We start from the raw sequence: 25,296 nt of genomic DNA on the forward strand, positions 1-25,296 counted from the left end.
CGTGAGTGCGAGATTGCCTGTCCCTGATGGGATGTGGGCTGGATGGTGGGCACATGCTGTGTGTTTATGTATCTACTGGATGGTCTCTCTTGCGGCTTCTTTATTATACATTGTCCCTGCTCTGATGGCCTCTGCTGCCACCTTGTGTCCATGTATAGTTATTGGTAGGGTTCCTCATAGCCGCTTACATCATAGAGGTTTCTCTCGCTGCTTCCCTATTATACATTGTCCCTGCTCTGATGGTCTCTGCTGCCACCTTGTGTCCATGTATAGTTATTGGTAGGGTTCCCCATATTCGCTTACATCATAGAGGTCTCTCTCGCTGCTTCCCTGTTATACATTGTCCCTGCTCTGATGGCCTCTGCTGCCACCTTGTGTCCATGTATAGTTATTGGTAGGGTTCCTCATAGACGCTTACATCATAGAGGTCTCTCTCGCTGCTTCCCTATTATACATTGTCCCTGCTCTGATGGCCTCTGCTGCCACCTTGTGTCCATGTATAGTTATTGGTAGGGTTCCTCATAGACGCTTACATCATAGAGGTCTCTCTCGCTGCTTCCCTATTATACATTGTCCCTGCTCTGATGGCCTCTGCTGCCACCTTGTGTCTGTGTATAGTTATTGGTAGGGTTCCTCATTTTCGCTTACATCATAGAGGTCTCTCTCGCTGCTTCCCTGTTATACATTGTCCCTGCTCTGATGGCCTCTGCTGCCACCTTGTGTCCATGTATAGTTATTGGTAGGGTTCCTCATAGACGCTTACATCATAGAGGTCTCTCTCGCTGCTTCCCTATTATACATTGTCCCTGCTCTGATGGCCTCTGCTGCCACCTTGTGTCTGTGTATAGTTATTGGTAGGGTTCCTCATTTTCGCTTACATCATAGAGGTCTCTCTCGCTGCTTCCCTGTTATACATTGTCCCTGCTCTGATGGCCTCTGCTGCCACCTTGTGTCCGTGTATAGTTATTGGTAGGGGTTCCTCAGAGCCGCTTACATCATAGAGGTCTCTCTCGCTGCTTCCCTATTATACATTGTCCCTCCTCTGATGGTCTCTGCTGCCACCTTGTGTCCATGTATAGTTATTGGTAGGGTTCCCCATATTCGATTACATCATAGAGGTCTCTCTCGCTGCTTCCCTATTATACATTATCCCTGCTCTGATGGCCTCTGCTGCCACCTTGTGTCCATGTATAGTTATTGGTAGGGTTCCCCATAACCGCTTACATCATAGAGGTCTCTCTCGCTGCTTCCCTATTATACATTGTCCCTGCTCTGATGGCCTCTGCTGCCACCTTGTGTCCGTGTATAGTTATTGGTAGGGTTCCTCATAGCCGCTTACATCATAGAGGTTTCTCTCGCTGCTTCCCTATTATACATTGTCCCTCCTCTGATGGCCTCTGCTGCCACCTTGTGTCCGTGTATAGTTATTGGTAGGGTTCCCCATAACCGCTTACATCATAGAGGTCTCTCTCACTGCTTCCCTATTATACATTGTCCCTGCTCTGATGGTCTCTGCTGCCACCTTGTGTCCGTGTATAGTTATTGGTAGGGGTTCCTCAGAGCCGCTTACATCATAGAGGTCTCTCTCGCTGCTTCCCTATTATACATTGTCCCTGCTCTGATGGTCTCTGCTGCCACCTTGTGTCCGTGTATAGTTATTGGTAGGGGTTCCTCAGAGCCGCTTACATCATAGAGGTCTCTCTCGCTGCTTCCCTGTTATACATTGTCCCTGCTCTGATGGTCTCTGCTGCCACCTTGTGTCCGTGTATAGTTATTGGTAGGGTTCCCCATATTCGCTTACATCATAGAGGTCTCTCTCGCTGCTTCCCTGTTATACATTGTCCCTGCTCTGATGGCCTCTGCTGCCACCTTGTGTCTGTGTATAGTTATTGGTAGGGTTCCTCATAGCCACTTACATCATAGAGGTCTCTCTCGCTGCTTCCCTATTATACATTGTCCCTGCTCTGATGGCCTCTGCTGCCACCTTGTGTCCGTGTATAGTTATTGGTAGGGGTTCCTCATAGCCACTTACACATAGAGGTTTCTTTCGCTGCTTCCCTATTATACATTGTCCCTCCTCTGATGGCCTCTGCTGCCACCTTGTGTCCATGTATAGTTATTGGTAGGGTTCCCCATAACCGCTTACATCATAGAGGTCTCTCTCGCTGCTTCCCTATTATACATTGTCCCTGCTCTGATGGTCTCTGCTGCCACCTTGTGTCCATGTATAGTTATTGGTAGGGTTCCCCATATTCGCTTACATCATAGAGGTCTCTCTCGCTGCTTCCCTATTATACATTGTCCCTGCTCTGATGGCCTCTGCTGCCACCTTGTGTCCATGTATAGTTATTGGTAGGGTTCCCCATAGCCACTTACATCATAGAGGTCTCTCTCGCTGCTTCCCTATTATACATTGTCCCTGCTCTGATGGCCTCTGCTGCCACCTTGTGTCTGTGTATAGTTATTGGTAGGGTTCCTCATAGCCGCTTACACATAGAGGTCTCTCTTGCTGCTTCCCTATTATACATTGTCCCTGCTCTGATGGCCTCTGCTGCCACCTTGTGTCCATGTATAGTTATTGGTAGGGTTCCCCATATTCGCTTACATCATAGAGGTCTCTCTCGCTGCTTCCCTATTATACATTGTCCCTGCTCTGATGACCTCTGCTGCCACCTTGTGTCCGTGTATAGTTATTGGTAGGGTTCCCCATAGCCGCTTACATCATAGAGGTCTCTCTCACTGCTTCCCTATTGCTCATTGTCCCTGCTCTGATGGTCTCTGCTGCCACCTTGTGTCCGTGTATAGTTATTGGTAGGGTTCCTCATAGCCGCTTACACATAGAGGTCTCTCTCGCTGCTTCCCTATTATACATTGTCCCTGCCCTGATGGCCTCTGCTGCCACCTTGTGTCCATGTATAGTTATTGGTAGGGTTCCCCATAGCCGCTTACATCATAGAGGTCTCTCTCACTGCTTCCCTATTATACATTGTCCCTGCTCTGATGGTCTCTGCTGCCACCTTGTGTCCATGTATAGTTATTGGTAGGGTTCCCCATAGCCGCTTACATCATAGAGGTCTCTCTCACTGCTTCCCTATTATACATTGTCCCTGCTCTGATGGCCTCTGCTGCCACCTTGTGTCCGTGTATAGTTATTGGTAGGGTTCCTCATAGCCGCTTACATCATAGAGGTCTCTCTCACTGCTTCCCTATTATACATTGTCCCTGCTCTGATGGCCTCTGCTGCCACCTTGTGTCCATGTATAGTTATTGGTAGGTTTCCTCATAGCCGCTTACATCATAGAGGTCTCTCTCACTGCTTCCCTATTATACATTGTTCCTGCTCTGATGGCCTCTGCTGCCACCTTGTGTCCGTGTATAGTTATTGGTAGAGTTCCTCATAGCCGCTTACATCATAGAGGTCTCTCTCACTGCTTCCCTATTATACATTGTCCCTGCTCTGATGGCCTCTGCTGCCACCTTGTGTCTGTGTATAGTTATTGGTAGGGTTCCTCATAGCCGCTTACATCATAGAGGTCTCTCTCGCTGCTTCCCTATTATACATTGTCCCTCCTCTGATAGCCTCTGCTGCCACCTTGTGTCCATGTATAGTTATTGGTAGGGTTCCTCATAGCTGCTTACATCATAGAGGTTTCTCTCGCTGCTTCCCTATTATACATTGTCCCTCCTCTGATGGCCTCTGCTGCCACCTTGTGTCCATGTATAGTTATTGGTAGGGTTCCCCATAGCCGCTTACACATAGAGGTCTCTCTCACTGCTTCCCTATTATACATTGTTCCTGCTCTGATGGCCTCTGCTGCCACCTTGTGTCCATGTATAGTTATTGGTAGGGTTCCTCATAGCCGCTTACATCATAGAGGTCTCTCTCGCTGCTTCCCTATTATACATTGTCCCTGCTCTGATGACCTCTGCTGCCACCTTGTGTCCATGTATAGTTATTGGTAGGGTTCCCCATAGCCGCTTACAACATAGAGGTCTCTCTCGCTGCTTCCCTATTGCTCATTGTCCCTGCCCTGATGGCCTCTGCTGCCACCTTGTGTCCATGTATAGTTATTGGTAGGGTTCCCCATAGCCGCTTACACATAGAGGTCTCTCTCACTGCTTCCCTATTATACATTGTCCCTGCTCTGATGGCCTCTGCTGCCACCTTGTGTCTGTGTATAGTTATTGGTAGGGTTCCCCATAGCCGCTTACACATAGAGGTTTCTCTCGCTGCTTCCCTATTATACATTGTCCCTGCTCTGATGGCCTCTGCTGCCACCTTGTGTCCATGTATAGTTATTGGTAGGGTTCCCCATAGCTGCTTACATCATAGAGGTCTCTCTCGCTGCTTCCCTATTATACATTGTCCCTGCTCTGATGGCCTCTGCTGCCACCTTGTGTCCATGTATAGTTATTGGTAGGGTTCCTCATAGCCGCTTACATCATAGAGGTCTCTCTCGCTGCTTCCCTATTATACATTGTCCCTGCTCTGATGACCTCTGCTGCCACCTTGTGTCCATGTATAGTTATTGGTAGGGTTCCCCATAGCCGCTTACAACATAGAGGTCTCTCTCGCTGCTTCCCTATTACTCATTGTCCCTGCCCTGATGGCCTCTGCTGCCACCTTGTGTCCATGTATAGTTATTGGTAGGGTTCCCCATAGCCGCTTACACATAGAGGTCTCTCTCGCTGCTTCCGTATTGCACATTGTTGTTGGCCATAGTACCACTTTCCAGGCCTTCCTGGACGGCTTCATGATATTTCTCCATCCTCTTATTTCTCTCACAGCTGAGGCTTCTTCCCTTTGTTAGATCTTAGATGTTCAGCTCCTCCTACATGTTGTGGCTGTAATGAGTGCAGTTCCTTGGAAATAACATCCATGATAACAGCAACCTGTGGACAGATGGTAAAATTTGGATACAATTTGGATTTTTTTGTTTTTCAATTTTTTTATTCTATCTCTGTAGCTTAAATTGGTTTCCACACTAGGTCCCTGTTTCCAGCACTAATTCTCCGGTGGAGCTGCCTGGTCCTTGCTCTTAGATTTGTGCTGTGTTCTCTATTAGAGTAAAATTGGTGTAATCATGGTTTTCTTGCAAACAGCTGTAAATGGCCTTCCCATTGGATACGTCCCATTGGCTATGCCCCATTGGATACGTCCCATTGGCTATGTCCCATTGGTTACGTCCCATTGGCTATGTCCCATTGTATATGAAAGAGCAAAGGATGAATTTGGGCCTTATTGAGGACTTGATCAGAAAGATTGCTTATTATTTCTGTCTGTTCATCTTTTCGGTGGTGGCAGATGTTCTTTCCAGTACTTATCTTCTCCAGTATCTTATCTCTCTCTATTTTCGGGGTTCCTTCTCTCTTCTTTATATTCCCATTGGTCTCGTCTGTGTTCCTCACAGCTGCTCTGAGTGACCCAGGTCCCGTCTGTATTCCTCTCAGCTGCTTTGAGCGATCCAGGTCCCGTCTGTGGGTCTGATTCAGAGCCGGACGCTATTAGCGCTCGCTCGTTCAGAAAAAGGGGGGTGGCTATTCAAATGAACCGTTCGCTCTTTGCGGTCTGTTCACGCCTCTATGTCTGAACGAGCGAACAAAACATGCGGTCGTAATTTTGAAAAAGACGCCCCCTGGCCGCTCGCACCATACGTCATGTCCGCTATTTATTAGATTAATCGAGTACATCGGACGGCGTATGAACTGCTCGCTATTCTTGTGGTTGGTTTTTCCTACCGCTATCTTGCGAGCAGTTGTGACTATAAAATAACCAAGTGACGTGGTCAATGACGCTGCTGTATTAATTATGCACACCCTTAAAACGCCCGTTTTGACCTTTAAGCACGCCTGCGTTCTGATCTCCACTCCCCGTTTTCAAGCATCTTCCCCTGTTACCACCCACAAACGCCTCCTCCTGTCACTCAAAATAGCAGGCATTCGCTATTTAGCGAACAAACGATTTTCGGCCGCACTGACTGGTTCGCGCATGCGTATTACAAACCGTACGCATGCGCAGATGTGCGAGCATCGCTCAGAACGAGCGAACGACCGCTTACGAGCGGCTCTGAATGAGACCCTGTGTTCCTCACAGCGGCTCTGAGCGATCTAGGTCCCGTCTATGTTCCTCACAGCTGCTTTGAGCGATCCAGGTACCGTCTGTGTTCCTCACAGCTGCTCTCAGCGATATAGGTCCCGTCTGTGTTCCTCACAGCTGCTTTGAGCGTTCCAGGTACCGTCTGTGTTCCTCACAGCTGCTCTCAGCGATATAGGTCCCGTCTGTGTTCCTCACAGCTGCTTTGAGCGTTCCAGGTACCGTCTGTGTTCCTCACAGCTGCTCTCAGCGATATAGGTCCCGTCTGTGTTCCTCACAGCTGCAATGCCCCATTGTGATTATGTATGTATTTATACATGGTGGTTATTTCTATGTATGTATGTAATATGTATGTCTCTAGGAAATAGAGTGAATAGTGTCATTATATTTTTTGTAATTATGGGGGCTGACATTGTCCGTTTCTAGTGTGAAATTAAAACAGAAACCAAATTACCTGTAAAGTCCCCGTTTCTGTCCCATTGTTATGTAACTGGATACCTGTAATGACAGCTATGGAGTCAGGAGCATAGTGATATATAAATTGTTTATTGAAACAAAACCATAGTGCAGAGAATCCAGGAGTGATACATGAACCGGACTGGAACTGGTGGTAAAGAGAAACTTGAAGGTCTGCAAAGCTGGATACTAACAGGAACCGTATGCTGCAGAGTGGATGAGTCAGAGTCACATGCAGTAATAGGAGGGACAGCTTGCAGAGGCCCAGCTGGCTTTAGCTGCACATATTATGGGCTGGAGATATACAGACTGGATACAAGCAAAGGCAAAAAGCTGCAGAGTAGATGAGACAGACTCACAGACAGCAGTAGAGCTGCAGTTTGCAGAAGTCCAGTAGACAAGAGATCGGGTTCAGGCAGTGGAATACAATCCAGGGAAAACAATCAATGACCAGCAGGGTGCACGGTGAGGGCCAGGAATAAATAGTCTGTGAGGCAGGTGCAGGTGGTTAATCAGGGGAGTGATATTAACTCCTGCATGTGAGGAGACAATGTCATAATACTATAGCAGCACCTCTGTTGGCACAGATGTACTACAGGCCAGATACAATATAAAGGACACTGTCCTAACACCGATATAGCTTTTTTCCAGTGGTGCAAAGTGCAATTGATATGTGTCTGGGAGGAATAAGACCCCCGGCCAGGAGAGGAGCATTGGTGTAACCTTATGCAGTACAGCGTTGTGTGACGGCCTCTGAGGAGTTTTATGAAGCTGGGACCCTGGAATCTCTTATAGACACTGACCAGGGCTCTATGGCTGGGGGGAAAAGGGGGACTTACTGGTCACTCAGTGTTACATGTCTGACTGTGTTACATGTGTTCTCTGTAGTGTGTATTATATTTCTTCTATTTATTCCTATACAGTCCTGCTGTGAGGAACCAGAGTCTTTATTACACATTCTGTCTTCTTTCTGAGTCGCTGAGGATGGACAAGGACGGGAGTCAGAGGACTAAGAGGATCTTACATCTCACCCTGGAGATCATCTACGTGCTGACTGGGGAGGTGAGATGGTCTGGGGGAGTCACAGTGACATCACTTATATCTATAGTAATAATACAGGGACATGACTGGGGAGGTGAGGGGATCTGGGAGTCACAGTGACATCACATCTATAGTAATAATACAGGGACATGACTGGGGAGGTGAGGGGATCTGGGGGTGTCACAGTGACATCACTTATATCTATAGTAATAACACAGGGACATGACTGGGGAGGTGAGGGGATCTGGGAGTGTCACAGTGACATCATTTATATCTATAGTAATAATACAGGGACATGACTGGGGAGGTGAGAGGATCTGGGAGTGTCACAGTGACATCACTTATATCTATAGTAATAATACAGGGACATGACTGGGGAGGTGAGGGGATCTGGGAGTCACAGTGACATCACTTATATCTATAGTAATAATACAGGGACATGACTGGGGAGGTGAGGGGATCTGGGAGTCACAGTGACATCACATCTATAGTAATAATACAGGGACATGACTGGGGAGGTGAGGGGATCTGGGGGTGTCACAGTGACATCACTTATATCTATAGTAATAACACAGGGACATGACTGGGGAGGTGAGGGGATCTGGGAGTGTCACAGTGACATCACTTATATCAATGTAATAATACAGGGACATGACTGGGGAGGTGAGGGGATCTGGGAGTGTCACAGTGACATCACTTATATCTCTAGTAATAATACAGGGACATGACTGGGGAGGTGAGGGGATCTGGGAGTGTCACAGTGACATCACTTATATCTATAGTAATAATACAGGGACATGACTGGGGAGGTGAGGGGATCTGGGAGTGTCACAGTGACATCACTTATATCTATAGTAATGATACAGGGACATGACTGGGGAGGTGAGGGGATCTGGGAGTGTCACAGTGACATCACTTATATCTATAGTAATAATACAGGGACATGACTGGGGAGGTGAGGGGATCTGGGAGTGTCACAGTGACATCACTTATATCTATAGTAATAATACAGGGACATGACTGGGGAGGTGTGGGGATCTGGGAGTGTCACAGTGACATCACTTATATCTATAGTAATAATACAGGGACATGACTGGGGAGGTGAGGGGATCTGGGAGTGTCACAGTGACATCACTTATATCTATAGTAATAATACAGGGACATGACTGGGGAGGGGAGGGGATCTGGGAGTGTCACAGTGACATCACTTATATCTATAGTAATAATACAGGGACATGACTGGGGAGGTGAGGGGATCTGGGGGTGTCACAGTGACATCACTTATATCTATAGTAATAATACAGGGACATGACTGGGGAGGTGAGGGGATCTGGGAGTGTCACAGTGACATCACTTATATCTATAGTAATAATACAGGGACATGACTGGGGAGGTGAGGGGATCTGGGGGTGTCACAGTGACATCACTTATATCTATAGTAATAACACAGGGACATGACTGGGGAGGTGAGGGGATCTGGGAGTGTCACAGTGACATCATTTATATCTCTAGTAATAATACAGGGACATGACTGGGGAGGTGAGTGGATCTGGGAGTGTCACAGTGACATCACTTATATCTATAGTAATAATACAGGGACATGACTGGGGAGATGAGGGGATCTGGGGGTGTCACAGTGACATCACTTATATCTATAGTAATAATACAGGGACATGACTGGGGAGGTGAGGGGATCTGGGGGTGTCACAGTGACATCACTTATATCTATAGTAATAATACAGGGACATGACTGGGGAGGTGAGGGGATCTGGGAGTGTCACAGTGACATCACTTATATCTATAGTAATAATACAGGGACATGACTGGGGAGGTGAGAGGATCTGGGAGTCACAGTGACATCACTTATATCTATAGTAATAATACAGGGACATGACTGGGGAGGTGAGAGGATCTGGGAGTCACAGTGACATCACTTATATCTATAGTAATAATACAGGGACATGACTGGGGAGATGAGGGGATCTGGGGGTGTCACAGTGACATCACTTATATCTATAGTAATAATACAGGAACATGACTGGGGTGGTGAGAGGATCTGGGAGTCACAGTGACATCACTTATATCTATAGTAATAATACAGGGACATGACTGGGGAGGTGAGGGGATCTGGGGGTGTCACAGTGACATCACTTATATCTATAGTAATAATACAGGGACATGACTGGGGAGATGAGGGGATCTGGGAGTCACAGTGACATCACTTATATCTATAGTAATAATACAGGGACATGACTGGGGAGGTGAGGGGATCTGGGAGTGTCACAGTGACATCACTTATATCTATAGTAATGATACAGGGACATGACTGGGGAGGTGAGGGGATCTGGGAGTGTCACAGTGACATCACTTATATCTATAGTAATAATACAGGGACATGACTGGGGAGGTGAGGGGATCTGGGAGTGTCACAGTGACATCACTTATATCTATAGTAATGATACAGGGACATGACTGGGGAGGTGAGGGGATCTGGGAGTGTCACAGTGACATCACTTATATCTATAGTAATAATACAGGGACATGACTGGGGAGGTGAGGGGATCTGGGAGTGTCACAGTGACATCACTTATATCTATAGTAATAATACAGGGACATGACTGGGGAGGTGAGGGGATCTGGGGGTGTCACAGTGACATCACTTATATCTATAGTAATAATACAGGGACATGACTGGGGAGGTGAGGGGATCTAGGAGCGTCACAGTGACATCACTTATACCTATAGTAATAATACAGGGACATGACTGGGGAGGTGAGGGGATCTGGGAGTGTCACAGTGAGATCACTTATATCTATAGTAATAATACAGGGACATGACTGGGGAGGTGAGAGGATCTGGAAGTGTCACAGTGACATCACTTATATCTATAGTAATAATACAGGGACATGACTGGGGAGGGGAGGGGATCTGGGAGTGTCACAGTGACATCACTTATATCTATAGTAATAATACAGGGACATGACTGGGGAGGTGAGGGGATCTGGGAGTGTCACAGTGACATCACTTATATCTATAGTAATAATACAGGGACATGACTGGGGAGGTGAGGGGATCTGGGAGTGTCACAGTGACATCACTTATATCTATAGTAATAATACAGGGACATGACTGGGGAGGTGAGGGGATCTGGGGGTGTCACAGTGACATTACTTATATCTATAGTAATAATACAGGGACATGACTGGGGAGGTGAGGGGATCTGGGGGTGTCACAGTGACATCACTTATATCTATAGTAATAATACAGGGACATGAAGGGAGGTGAGGAGGATCTGGGAGTGTCACAGTGACATCACTTATATCTATAGTAATAATACAGGGACATGACCGGGGAGGTGAGGGGATCTGGGGGTGTCACAGTGACATCACTTATATCTATAGTAATAATACAGGGACATGACTGGGGAGGGGAGGGGATCTGGGAGTGTCACAGTGACATCACTTATATCTATAGTAATAATACAGGGACATGACTGGGGAGGTGAGAGGATCTGGAAGTGTCACAGTGACATCACTTATATCTATAGTAATAATACAGGGACATGACTGGGGAGGGGAGGGGATCTGGGAGTGTCACAGTGACATCACTTATATCTATAGTAATAATACAGGGACATGACTGGGGAGGTGAGAGGATCTGGGAATGTCACAGTGACATCACTTATATCTATAGTAATAATACAGGGACATGACTGGGGAGATGAGGGGATCTGGGGGTGTCACAGTGACATCACTTATATCTATAGTAATAATACAGGGACATGACTGGGGAGGTGAGGGGATCTGGGGGTGTCACAGTGACTTCACTTATATCTATAGTAATAACACAGGGACATGACTGGGGAGGTGAGGGGATCTGGGGGTGTCACAGTGACTTCACTTATATCTATAGTAATAATACAGGGACATGACTGGGGAGGTGAGGGGATCTGGGAGTGTCACAGTGACATCATTTATATCTATAGTAATAATACAGGGACATGACTGGGGAGGTGAGGGGATCTGGGAGTGTCACAGTGACATCACTTATATCTATATTAATAATACAGGGACATGACTGGGGAGGTGAGAGGATCTAGGAGTCACAGTGACATCACTTATATCTATAGTAATAATACAGGGACATGACTGGGGAGATGAGGGGATCTGGGAGCATGACAGGGACATCACTTATATCTATAGTAATAATACAGGGACATGACTGGGGAGATGAGGGGATCTGGGGGTGTCACAGTGACATCACTTATATCTATAGTAATAATACAGGGACATGACTGGGGAGGTGAGGGGATCTGGGGGTGTCACAGTGACATCACTTATATCTATAGTAATAATACAGGGACATGACTGGGGAGGTGAGAGGATCTGGGAGTGTCACAGTGACATCACTTATATCTACAGTAATAATACAGGGACATGACTGGGGAGGTGAGGGGATCTGGGAGTGTCACAGTGACATCGCTTATATCTATAGTAATAATACAGGGACATGACTGGGGAGGTGAGGGGATCTGGGTGTCACAGTGACATCACTTATATCTATAGTAATAATACAGGGACATGACTGGGGAGGTGAGGGGATCTGGGGGTGTCACAGTGACATCACTTATATCTATAGTAATAATACAGGGACATGACCGGGGAGGTGAGAGGATCTGGGGGTGTCACAGTGACATCACTTATATCTATAGTAATAATACAGGGACATGACTGGGGAGGTGAGGGGATCTGGGGGTGTAACAGTGACATCACTTATATCTATAGTAATAATACAGGGACATGACTGGGGAGGTGAGGGGGATCTGGGGGTGTCACAGTGACATCGCTTATATCTATAGTAATAATACAGGGACATGACTGGGGAGGTGAGGGGATCTGGGAGTGTCACAGTGACATCGCTTATATCTATAGTAATAATACAGGGACATGACTGGGGAGGTGAGGGGATCTGGGAGTGTCACAGTGACATCACTTATATCTATAGTAATAATACAGGGACATGACTGGGGAGGTGAGGGGATCTGGGAGTGTCACAGTGACATCACTTATATCTATAGTAATAATACAGGGACATGACTGGGGAGGTGAGGGGATCTGGGAGTGTCACAGTGACATCACTTATATCTATAGTAATAATACAGGGACATGACTGGGGAGGTGAGGGGATCTGGGAGTGTCACAGTGACATCACTTATATCTATAGTAATAATACAGGGACATGACTGGGGAGGTGAGGGGATCTGGGAGTGTCACAGTGACATCACTTATATCTATAGTAATGATACAGGGACATGACTGGGGAGGTGAGGGGATCTGGGAGTCACAGTGACATCACTTATATCTATAGTAATGATACAGGGACATGACTGGGGAGGTGAGAGGATCTGGGGGTGTCACAGTGACATCACTTATATCTATAGTAATGATACAGGGACATGACTGGGGAGGTGAGAGGATCTGGGAGTGTCACAGTGACATCACTTATATCTATAGTAATGATACAGGGACATGACTGGGGAGGTGAGGGGATCTGGGAGCGTCACAGTGACATCACTTATATCTATAGTAATAATACAGGGACATGACTGGGGAGGTGAGGGGATCTGGGGGCGTCACAGTGACATCACTTATATCTATAGTAATAATACAGGGACATGACTGGGGAGGTGAGAGGATCTGGGAGTGTCACAGTGACATCACTTATATCTACAGTAATAATACAGGGACATGACTGGGGAGGTGAGGGGATCTGGGAGTGTCACAGTGACATCGCTTATATCTATAGTAATAATACAGGGACATGACTGGGGAGGTGAGGGGATCTGGGAGTGTCACAGTGACATCACTTATATCTATAGTAATGATACAGGGACATGACTGGGGAGGTGAGGGGATCTGGGAGTGTCACAGTGACATCACTTATATCTATAGTAATAATACAGGGACATGACTGGGGAGGTGAGGGGATCTGTGAGTGTCATAGTGACATCACTTATATCTATAGTAATAATACAGGGACATGACTGGGGAGGTGAGGGGATCTGGGGGTGTCACAGTGACATCACTTATATCTATAGTAATAATACAGGGACATGACTGGGGAGGTGAGGGGATCTGGGGGTGTCACAGTGACATCACTTATATCTATAGTAATAATACAGGGACATGACTGGGGAGGTGAGGGGATCTGGGGGTGTCACAGTGACATCACTTATATCTATAGTAATAATACAGGGACATGACTGGGGAGGTGAGAGGATCTGGGAGTGTCACAGTGACATCACTTATATCTACAGTAATAATACAGGGACATGACTGGGGAGGTGAGAGGATCTGGGAGTGTCACAGTGACATCACTTATATCTACAGTAATAATACAGGGACATGACTGGGGAGGTGAGAGGATCTGGGAGTGTCACAGTGACATCACTTATATCTACAGTAATAATACAGGGACATGACTGGGGAGGTGAGGGGATCTGGGGGTGTCACAGTGACATCACTTATATCTATAGTAATACAGGGACATGACTGGGGAGGTGAGGGGATCTGGGAGCGTCACAGTGACATCACTTATATCTATAGTAATAATACAGGGACATGACTGGGGAGGTGAGGGGATCTGGGGGTGTCACAGTGACATCACTTATATCTATAGTAATAATACAGGGACATGACTGGGGAGGTGAGGGGATCTGGGAGTGTCACAGTGACATCACTTATATCTATAGTAATAATACAGGGACATGACTGGGGAGGTGAGGGGATCTGGGAGTGTCACAGTGACATCACTTATATCTATAGTAATGATACAGGGACATGACTGGGGAGGTGAGGGGATCTGGGAGTCACAGTGACATCACTTATATCTATAGTAATGATACAGGGACATGACTGGGGAGGTGAGAGGATCTGGGGGTGTCACAGTGACATCACTTATATCTATAGTAATGATACAGGGACATGACTGGGGAGGTGAGAGGATCTGGGAGTGTCACAGTGACATCACTTATATCTATAGTAATGATACAGGGACATGACTGGGGAGGTGAGGGGATCTGGGAGCGTCACAGTGACATCACTTATATCTATAGTAATAATACAGGGACATGACTGGGGAGGTGAGGGGATCTGGGGGCGTCACAGTGACATCACTTATATCTATAGTAATAATACAGGGACATGACTGGGGAGGTGAGAGGATCTGGGAGTGTCACAGTGACATCACTTATATCTATAGTAATAATACAGGGACATGACTGGGGAGGTGAGGGGATCTGGGGGTGTCACAGTGACATCACTTATATCTATAGTAATAATACAGGGACATGACTGGGGAGGTGAGGGGATCTGGGGGTGTCACAGTGACATCACTTATATCTATAGTAATAATACAGGGACATGACTGGGGAGGTGAGGGGATCTGGGGGTGTCACAGTGACATCACTTATATCTATAGTAATAATACAGGGACATGACTGGGGAGGTGAGAGGATCTGGGAGTGTCACAGTGACATCACTTATATCTACAGTAATAATACAGGGACATGACTGGGGAGGTGAGAGGATCTGGGAGTGTCACAGTGACATCACTTATATCTACAGTAATAATACAGGGACATGACTGGGGAGGTGAGAGGATCTGGGAGTGTCACAGTGACATCACTTATATCTACAGTAATAATACAGGGACATGACTGGGGAGGTGAGGGGATCTGGGGGTGTCACAGTGACATCACTTATATCTATAGTAATACAGGGACATGACTGGGGAGGTGAGGGGATCTGGGAGCGTCACAGTGACATCACTTATATCTATAGTAATAATACAGGGACATGACTGGGGAGGTGAGGGGATCTGGGGGTGTCACAGTGACATCACTTATATCTATAGTAATAATACAGGGACATGACTGGGGAGGTGAGGGGATCTGGGAGTGTCACAGTGACATCGCTTATATCTATAGTAATAATACAGGGACATGACTGGGGAGGTGAGGGGATCTGGGAGTGTCACAGTGACATCGCTTATATCTATAGTAATAATACAGGGACATGACTGGGGAGGTGAGGGGATCTGGGAGTGTCACAGTGACATCGCTTATATCTATAGTAATAATACAGGGACATGACTGGGGAGGTGAGAGGATCTGGGAGTGTCACAGTGACATCACCTATATCTATAGTAATAATACAGGGACATGACTGGGGAGGTGAGGGGATCTGGGAGTGTCACAGTGACATCACTTATATCTATAGTAATAATACAGGGACATGACTGGGGAGGTGAGGGGATCTGGGGGTGTCACAGTGACATTACTTATATCTATAGTAATAATACAGGGACATGACTGGGGAGGTGAGGGGATCTGGGGGTGTCACAGTGACATCACTTATATCTATAGTAATAATACAGGGACATGACGGGAGGTGAGGGGGATCTGGGAGTGTCACAGTGACATCACTTATATCTATAGTAATAATACAGGGACATGACTGGGGAGGTGAGGGGATCTGGGAGTGTCACAGTGACATCACTTATATCTATAGTAATAATACAGGGACATGACTGGGGAGGTGAGGGGATCTGGGAGTCACAGTGACATCACTTATATCTATAGTAATAATACAGGGACATGACTGGGGAGGTGAGGGGATCTGGGAGTGTCACAGTGACATCACTTATATCTATAGTAATAATACAGGGACATGACTGGGGAGGTGAGAGGATCTGGGAGTGTCACAGTGACATCACTTATATCTACAGTAATAATACAGGGACATGACTGGGGAGGTGAGGGGATCTGGGGGTGTCACAGTGACATCACTTATATCTATAGTAATACAGGGACATGACTGGGGAGGTGAGGGGATCTGGGAGCGTCACAGTGACATCACTTATATCTATAGTAATAATACAGGGACATGACTGGGGAGGTGAGGGGATCTGGGGGTGTCACAGTGACATCACTTATATCTATAGTAATAATACAGGGACATGACTGGGGAGGTGAGAGGATCTGGGAGTGTCACAGTGACATCGCTTATATCTATAGTAATAATACAGGGACATGACTGGGGAGGTGAGAGGATCTGGGAGTGTCACAGTGACATCACTTATATCTACAGTAATAATACAGGGACATGACTGGGGAGGTGAGGGGATCTGGGAGTGTCACAGTGACATCGCTTATATCTATAGTAATAATACAGGGACATGACTGGGGAGGTGAGGGGATCTGGGAGTGTCACAGTGACATCACTTATATCTATAGTAATAATACAGGGACATGACGGGGGAGGTGAGAGGATTTGGGAGTGTCACAGTGACATCACTTATATCTATAGTAATAATACAGGGACATGACTGGGGAGGTGAGAGGATTTGGGAGTGTCACAGTGACATCACTTATATCTATAGTAATAATACAGGGACATGACTGGGGAGGTGAGGGGATCTGGGAGTGTCACAGTGACATCACTTATATCTATAGTAATAATACAGGGACATGACTGGGGAGGTGAGGGGATCTGGGAGTGTCACAGTGACATCACTTATATCTATAGTAATGATACAGGGACATGACTGGGGAGGTGAGGGGATCTGGGGGTGTCACAGTGACATCACTTATATCTATAGTAATAATACAGGGACATGACTGGGGAGGTGAGGGGATCTGGGGGTGTCACAGTGACTTCACTTATATCTATAGTAATAACACAGGGACATGACTGGGGAGGTGAGGGGATCTGGGGGTGTCACAGTGACTTCACTTATATCTATAGTAATAATACAGGGACATGACTGGGGAGGTGAGGGGATCTGGGAGTGTCACAGTGACATCATTTATATCTATAGTAATAATACAGGGACATGACTGGGGAGGTGAGGGGATCTGGGAGTGTCACAGTGACATCACTTATATCTATATTAATAATACAGGGACATGACTGGGGAGGTGAGAGGATCTAGGAGTCACAGTGACATCACTTATATCTATAGTAATAATACAGGGACATGACTGGGGAGATGAGGGGATCTGGGAGCATGACAGGGACATCACTTATATCTATAGTAATAATACAGGGACATGACTGGGGAGATGAGGGGATCTGGGGGTGTCACAGTGACATCACTTATATCTATAGTAATAATACAGGGACATGACTGGGGAGGTGAGGGGATCTGGGGGTGTCACAGTGACATCACTTATATCTATAGTAATAATACAGGGACATGACTGGGGAGGTGAGAGGATCTGGGAGTGTCACAGTGACATCACTTATATCTACAGTAATAATACAGGGACATGACTGGGGAGGTGAGAGGATCTGGGAGTGTCACAGTGACATCGCTTATATCTACAGTAATAATACAGGGACATGACTGGGGAGGTGAGGGGATCTGGGAGTGTCACAGTGACATCGCTTATATCTATAGTAATAATACAGGGACATGACCGGGGAGGTGAGAGGATCTGGGGGTGTCACAGTGACATCACTTATATCTATAGTAATAATACAGGGACATGACTGGGGAGGTGAGAGGATCTGGGAGTGTCACAGTGACATCACTTATATCTATAGTAATAATACAGGGACATGACTGGGGAGGTGAGGGGATCTGGGGGTGTAACAGTGACATCGCTTATATCTATAGTAATAATACAGGGACATGACTGGGGAGGTGAGGGGGATCTGGGGGTGTCACAGTGACATCGCTTATATCTATAGTAATAATACAGGGACATGACTGGGGAGGTGAGGGGATCTGGGAGTGTCACAGTGACATCGCTTATATCTATAGTAATAATACAGGGACATGACTGGGGAGGTGAGGGGATCTGGGAGTGTCACAGTGACATCACTTATATCTATAGTAATAATACAGGGACATGACTGGGGAGGTGAGGGGATCTGGGAGTGTCACAGTGACATCACTTATATCTATAGTAATAATACAGGGACATGACTGGGGAGGTGAGGGGATCTGGGAGTGTCACAGTGACATCACTTATATCTATAGTAATGATACAGGGACATGACTGGGGAGGTGAGGGGATCTGGGAGTCACAGTGACATCACTTATATCTATAGTAATGATACAGGGACATGACTGGGGAGGTGAGGGGATCTGGGAGTCACAGTGACATCACTTATATCTATAGTAATGATACAGGGACATGACCGGGGAGGTGAGAGGATCTGGGGGTGTCACAGTGACATCACTTATATCTATAGTAATAATACAGGGACATGACTGGGGAGGTGAGAGGATCTGGGAGTGTCACAGTGACATCACTTATATCTACAGTAATAATACAGGGACATGACTGGGGAGGTGAGGGGATCTGGGAGTGTCACAGTGACATCGCTTATATCTATAGTAATAATACAGGGACATGACTGGGGAGGTGAGGGGATCTGGGAGTGTCACAGTGACATCACTTATATCTATAGTAATGATACAGGGACATGACTGGGGAGGTGAGGGGATCTGGGAGTGTCACAGTGACATCACTTATATCTATAGTAATAATACAGGGACATGACTGGGGAGGTGAGGGGATCTGTGAGTGTCACAGTGACATCACTTATATCTATAGTAATAATACAGGGACATGACTGGGGAGGTGAGGGGATCTGGAGGTGTCACAGTGACATCACTTATATCTATAGTAATAATACAGGGACATGACTGGGGAGGTGAGGGGATCTGGGGGTGTCACAGTGACATCACTTATATCTATAGTAATAATACAGGGACATGACTGGGGAGGTGAGGGGATCTGGGGGTGTCACAGTGACATCACTTATATCTATAGTAATAATACAGGGACATGACTGGGGAGGTGAGAGGATCTGGGAGTGTCACAGTGACATCACTTATATCTACAGTAATAATACAGGGACATGACTGGGGAGGTGAGAGGATCTGGGAGTGTCACAGTGACATCACTTATATCTACAGTAATAATACAGGGACATGACTGGGGAGGTGAGGGGATCTGGGGGTGTCACAGTGACATCACTTATATCTATAGTAATACAGGGACATGACTGGGGAGGTGAGGGGATCTGGGAGCGTCACAGTGACATCACTTATATCTATAGTAATAATACAGGGACATGACTGGGGAGGTGAGGGGATCTGGGGGTGTCACAGTGACATCACTTATATCTATAGTAATAATACAGGGACATGACTGGGGAGGTGAGGGGATCTGGGAGTGTCACAGTGACATCGCTTATATCTATAGTAATAATACAGGGACATGACTGGGGAGGTGAGGGGATCTGGGAGTGTCACAGTGACATCGCTTATATCTATAGTAATAATACAGGGACATGACTGGGGAGGTGAGGGGATCTGGGAGTGTCACAGTGACATCACCTATATCTATAGTAATAATACAGGGACATGACTGGGGAGGTGAGGGGATCTGGGAGTGTCACAGTGACATCACTTATATCTATAGTAATAATACAGGGACATGACTGGGGAGGTGAGGGGATCTGGGGGTGTCACAGTGACATTACTTATATCTATAGTAATAATACAGGGACATGACTGGGGAGGTGAGGGGATCTGGGGGTGTCACAGTGACATCACTTATATCTATAGTAATAATACAGGGACATGACGGGAGGTGAGGGGGATCTGGGAGTGTCACAGTGACATCACTTATATCTATAGTAATAATACAGGGACATGACTGGGGAGGTGAGGGGATCTGGGAGTGTCACAGTGACATCACTTATATCTATAGTAATAATACAGGGACATGACTGGGGAGGTGAGGGGATCTGGGAGTCACAGTGACATCACTTATATCTATAGTAATAATACAGGGACATGACTGGGGAGGTGAGGGGATCTGGGAGTGTCACAGTGACATCACTTATATCTATAGTAATAATACAGGGACATGACTGGGGAGGTGAGAGGATCTGGGAGTGTCACAGTGACATCACTTATATCTACAGTAATAATACAGGGACATGACTGGGGAGGTGAGGGGATCTGGGGGTGTCACAGTGACATCACTTATATCTATAGTAATACAGGGACATGACTGGGGAGGTGAGGGGATCTGGGAGCGTCACAGTGACATCACTTATATCTATAGTAATAATACAGGGACATGACTGGGGAGGTGAGGGGATCTGGGGGTGTCACAGTGACATCACTTATATCTATAGTAATAATACAGGGACATGACTGGGGAGGTGAGAGGATCTGGGAGTGTCACAGTGACATCGCTTATATCTATAGTAATAATACAGGGACATGACTGGGGAGGTGAGAGGATCTGGGAGTGTCACAGTGACATCACTTATATCTACAGTAATAATACAGGGACATGACTGGGGAGGTGAGGGGATCTGGGAGTGTCACAGTGACATCACTTATATCTATAGTAATAATACAGGGACATGACTGGGGAGGTGAGAGGATTTGGGAGTGTCACAGTGACATCACTTATATCTATAGTAATAATACAGGGACATGACTGGGGAGGTGAGGGGATCTGGGAGTGTCACAGTGACATCACTTATATCTATAGTAATAATACAGGGACATGACTGGGGAGGTGAGGGGATCTGGGAGTGTCACAGTGACATCACTTATATCTATAGTAATGATACAGGGACATGACTGGGGAGGTGAGGGGATCTGGGGGTGTCACAGTGACATCACTTATATCTATAGTAATAATACAGGGACATGACTGGGGAGGTGAGGGAATCTGGGAGTCACAGTGACATCACTTATATCTATAGTAATAATACAGGGACATGACTGGGGAGGTGAGAGGATCTGGGACTGTCACAGTGACATCACTTATATCTACAGTAATAATACAGGGACATGACTGGGGAGGTGAGGGGATCTGGGAGTGTCACAGTGACATCACTTATATCTACAGTAATAATACAGGGACATGACTGGGGAGGTGAGGGGATCTGGGAGTGTCACAGTGACATCACTTATATCTATAGTAATAATACAGGGACATGACTGGGGAGGTGAGGGTATCTGGGGGTGTCACAGTGACATCACTTATATCTATAGTAATAATACAGGGACATGACTGGGGAGATGAGGGGATCTGGGAGCGTGACAGGGACATCACTTATATCTATAGTAATAATACAGGGACATGACTGGGGAGGTGAGGGGATCTGGGAGTGTCACAGTGACATCACTTATATCTATAGTAATAATACAGGGACATGACTGGGGAGATGAGGGGATCTGGGAGCGTGACAGGGACATCACTTATATCTATAGTAATAATACAGGGACATGACTGGGGAGGTGAGGGGATCTGGGAGTGTCACAGTGACATCACTTATATCTATAGTAATAATACAGGGACATGACTGGGGAGGTGAGGGTATCTGGGGGTGTCACAGTGACATCACTTATATCTATAGTAATAATACAGGGACATGACTGGGGAGGTGAGGGGATCTGGGAGTGTCACAGTGACATCACTTATATCTATAGTAATAATACAGGGACATGACTGGGGAGGTGAGAGGATCTGGGAGTGTCACAGTGACATCACTTATATCTATAGTAATAATACAGGGACATGACTGGGGAGGTGAGGGGATCTGGGAGTGTCACAGTGACTATCTATAGTAATAATACAGGGACATGACTGGGGAGGTGAGGGGATCTGGGAGTGTCACAGTGACATCACTTATATCTATAGTAATAATACAGGGACATGACTGGGGAGGTGAGAGGATCTGGGAGTGTCACAGTGACATCACTTATATCTATAGTAATAATACAGGGACATGACTGGGGAGGTGAGGGGATCTGGGAGTGTCACAGTGACATCACTTATATCTATAGTAATAATACAGGGACATGACTGGGGAGGTGAGGGGATCTGGGAGTGTCACAGTGACATCACTTATATCTATAGTAATAATACAGGGACATGACTGGGGAGGTGAGGGTATCTGGGGGTGTCACAGTGACATCACTTATATCTATAGTAATAATACAGGGACATGACTGGGGAGGTGAGAGGATCTGGGAGTGTCACAGTGACATCACTTATATCTATAGTAATAATACAGGGACATGACTGGGGAGGTGAGGGGATCTGGGAGTGTCACAGTGACATCACTTATATCTATAGTAATAATACAGGGACATGACTGGGGAGGTGAGGGGATCTGGGAATGTCACAGTGACATCACTTATATCTATAGTAATAATACAGGGACATGACTGGGGAGGTGAGGGGATCTGGGAATGTCACAGTGACATCACTTATATCTATAGTAATAATACAGGGACATGACTGGGGAGGTGAGGGGATCTGGGAATGTCACAGTGACATCACTTATATCTATAGTAATAATACAGGGACATGACTGGGGAGGTGAGGGGATCTGGGGGTGTCACAGTGACATCACTTATATCTATAATAATACAGGGACATGACTGGGGAGGTGAGGGGATCTGGGAGTGTCACAGTGACATCACATATCTATAGTAATAATACAGGGACATGACTGGGGAGGTGAGGGGATCTGGGAGCATGACAGGGACATCACTTATATCTATAGTAATAACCAAGCAGAAGGGAGCCGGTCTCAAGTAGTCTTCTTGCATATTATGCAAAGTTATCCAAGTTATCATCTGAATAAACAGCCCCATTTAGGTGAAGTTTAATTGATTTTTTCATTGATGTCTTCCCAATACACAGGATTACACAGTAGTGAAGAAGACAACTGGTGAGTGTGAGGCACCCAACAGCCATCTCCGTGTGTCAGGAGGACTGAGCGGTACCCAGAGCCCCATCACGGTGCCTCCACCTCACTCACTGATACAGGAGAGAGATAATGACCAGAAGATCCTGGACCTCACCAACAAGATCATTCAGCTGCTGACTGGAGAGGTGACTGCTGGGAATGGGACATTATACAGTAACACCAGGGGATGTGTCTGGGTGATGACTGGAGAGGTGACTGCTGGGAATAGGACATTATACAGTAACACCAGGGGATGTGTCTGGGTGATGACTGGAGAGGTAACTGCTGGGAATGGGACATTATACAGTAACACCAGGGGATGTGTCTGGGTGATGACTGGAGAGGTGACTGCTGGGAATGGGACATTATACAGTAACGCCAGGGAATGTGTCTGGGTGATGTCTGGAGAGGTGACTGCTGGGAATGGGACATTATACAGTAACACCAGGGAATGTGTCTGGGTGATGACTGGAGAGGTGACTGCTGGGAATGGGACATTATACAGTAACACCAGGGGAGGTGTCTGGGTGATGACTGGAGAGGTGACTGCTGGGAATGGGACATTATACAGTAACACCAGGGGATGTGTCTGGGTGATGACTGGAGAGGTGACGTTAAATGCATTTTTGCCAAAGTACGCAACTTTACCCAAAAATAGGATTTTGCACATTTTTCCCCCGTTTCTCAAAATGGAGAAAAGTTTTCTCCAGTTCTTCATCAAAAATCGGCGATAAATTAGTGCGAATGTGATAATATGACCGAAAAATCTGCGATATTATTGCCGGTGTGATAATATCGCAGCTAATTGAATAGCGCCCTTAATGTGATTTCATTAAATATGACATTATATTTTATTGTTTTGTGGGTTACTTAGGGTGAACGTCTGACTTATATAAAGGCAGAAGATACAGAGGGAGAAGAAGAGATGTATGTGACTGATATAAAGGCAGAAGATATAGAGGGAGAAGAAGAGACGTATGTGACTGATATGAAGACAGAAGATACAGAGGGAGAAGAAGAGACGTATGTGACTGACAATAAAGCAGAATATATAGAGGGAGAAGAAGAGATGTATGTAAAGGGGCTTCAGCAGTGTAAGGAGGAGGAAATTCCTACAGATATTAGCACAGGTGAGTAATAAACACTTATATTACAGAAAAGAGTCACATATTCTCCTTGCTTAATCACTACAAAAATCTCTTTTCTTCCACCCTCTTCTGTCACAACAAACTAATGAGGAAAGTGTATCTGCCCAGTGGCGGATTCAGGAGCCATCAGCCCCTATTATACTCCTGCTCTCCCCCTCACATCATGTCACTGTGTGTTACCAGCCCAGAGATCTGACCAGTCTCCTCCCCACACTATCTGGTGTATCTCATACATCAGGATCCATCAGCCCCTATTATACTCCTCCTCACATCATGTCACTGTGTGTGTTACCAGCCCAGAGATCTGACCAGTCTCCTCCCCACACTCTCTGGTTTATCTCATACATCAGGAGCCATCAGCCCCTGTTATACTCCTGCTCTCCCTCACATCATGTCACTGTGTGTTACCAGCCCAGAGATCTGACCAGTCTCCTCCCCACACTCTCTGGTGTATCTCATACATCATGAGCCATCAGCCCCTATTATACTCCTGCTCTCTCCCTCACATCATGTCACTGTGTGTTACCAGCCCAGAGATCTGACCAGTCTCATCCCCACACTCTCTGGTGTATCTCATACATCAGGAGCCATCAGCCACTATTATACTCCTGCTCTCCCCCTCACATCATGTCACTGTGTGTTACCAGCCCAGAGATCTGACCAGTCTCCTCCCCACACACTCTGGTGTATCTTATACATCAGGAGCCATTAGCCCCTATTATACTCCTGCTCTCCCCCTCACATCATGTCACTG

General features: G+C 46.3%; 1 protein-coding gene across 2 annotated transcripts in view; it reads left to right on the plus strand.

The window, feature by feature from the left end:
* The window catches only part of LOC148512026 (uncharacterized), an 89,802-nt gene that overhangs the window by 56,979 nt on the left and 7,527 nt on the right, over positions 1 to 25,296 (plus strand). For both annotated transcript variants that reach the window (XM_088482357.1, XM_088482358.1), the window contains exons 3-5: positions 7,474 to 7,612; positions 23,349 to 23,540; positions 24,269 to 24,524. In XM_088482357.1, the coding sequence (XP_088338483.1) occupies positions 7,535 to 7,612; positions 23,349 to 23,540; positions 24,269 to 24,524 (526 nt within the window). In that variant the 5' untranslated portion in view covers positions 7,474 to 7,534. The remainder of the gene's footprint in view (positions 1 to 7,473; positions 7,613 to 23,348; positions 23,541 to 24,268; positions 24,525 to 25,296) is intronic.

This window comes from Taudactylus pleione, unplaced genomic scaffold (assembly GCF_031769625.1).
Source record: "Taudactylus pleione unplaced genomic scaffold, aTauple2 ptg000285l, whole genome shotgun sequence".
NCBI lineage: Eukaryota > Metazoa > Chordata > Amphibia > Anura > Myobatrachidae > Taudactylus > Taudactylus pleione.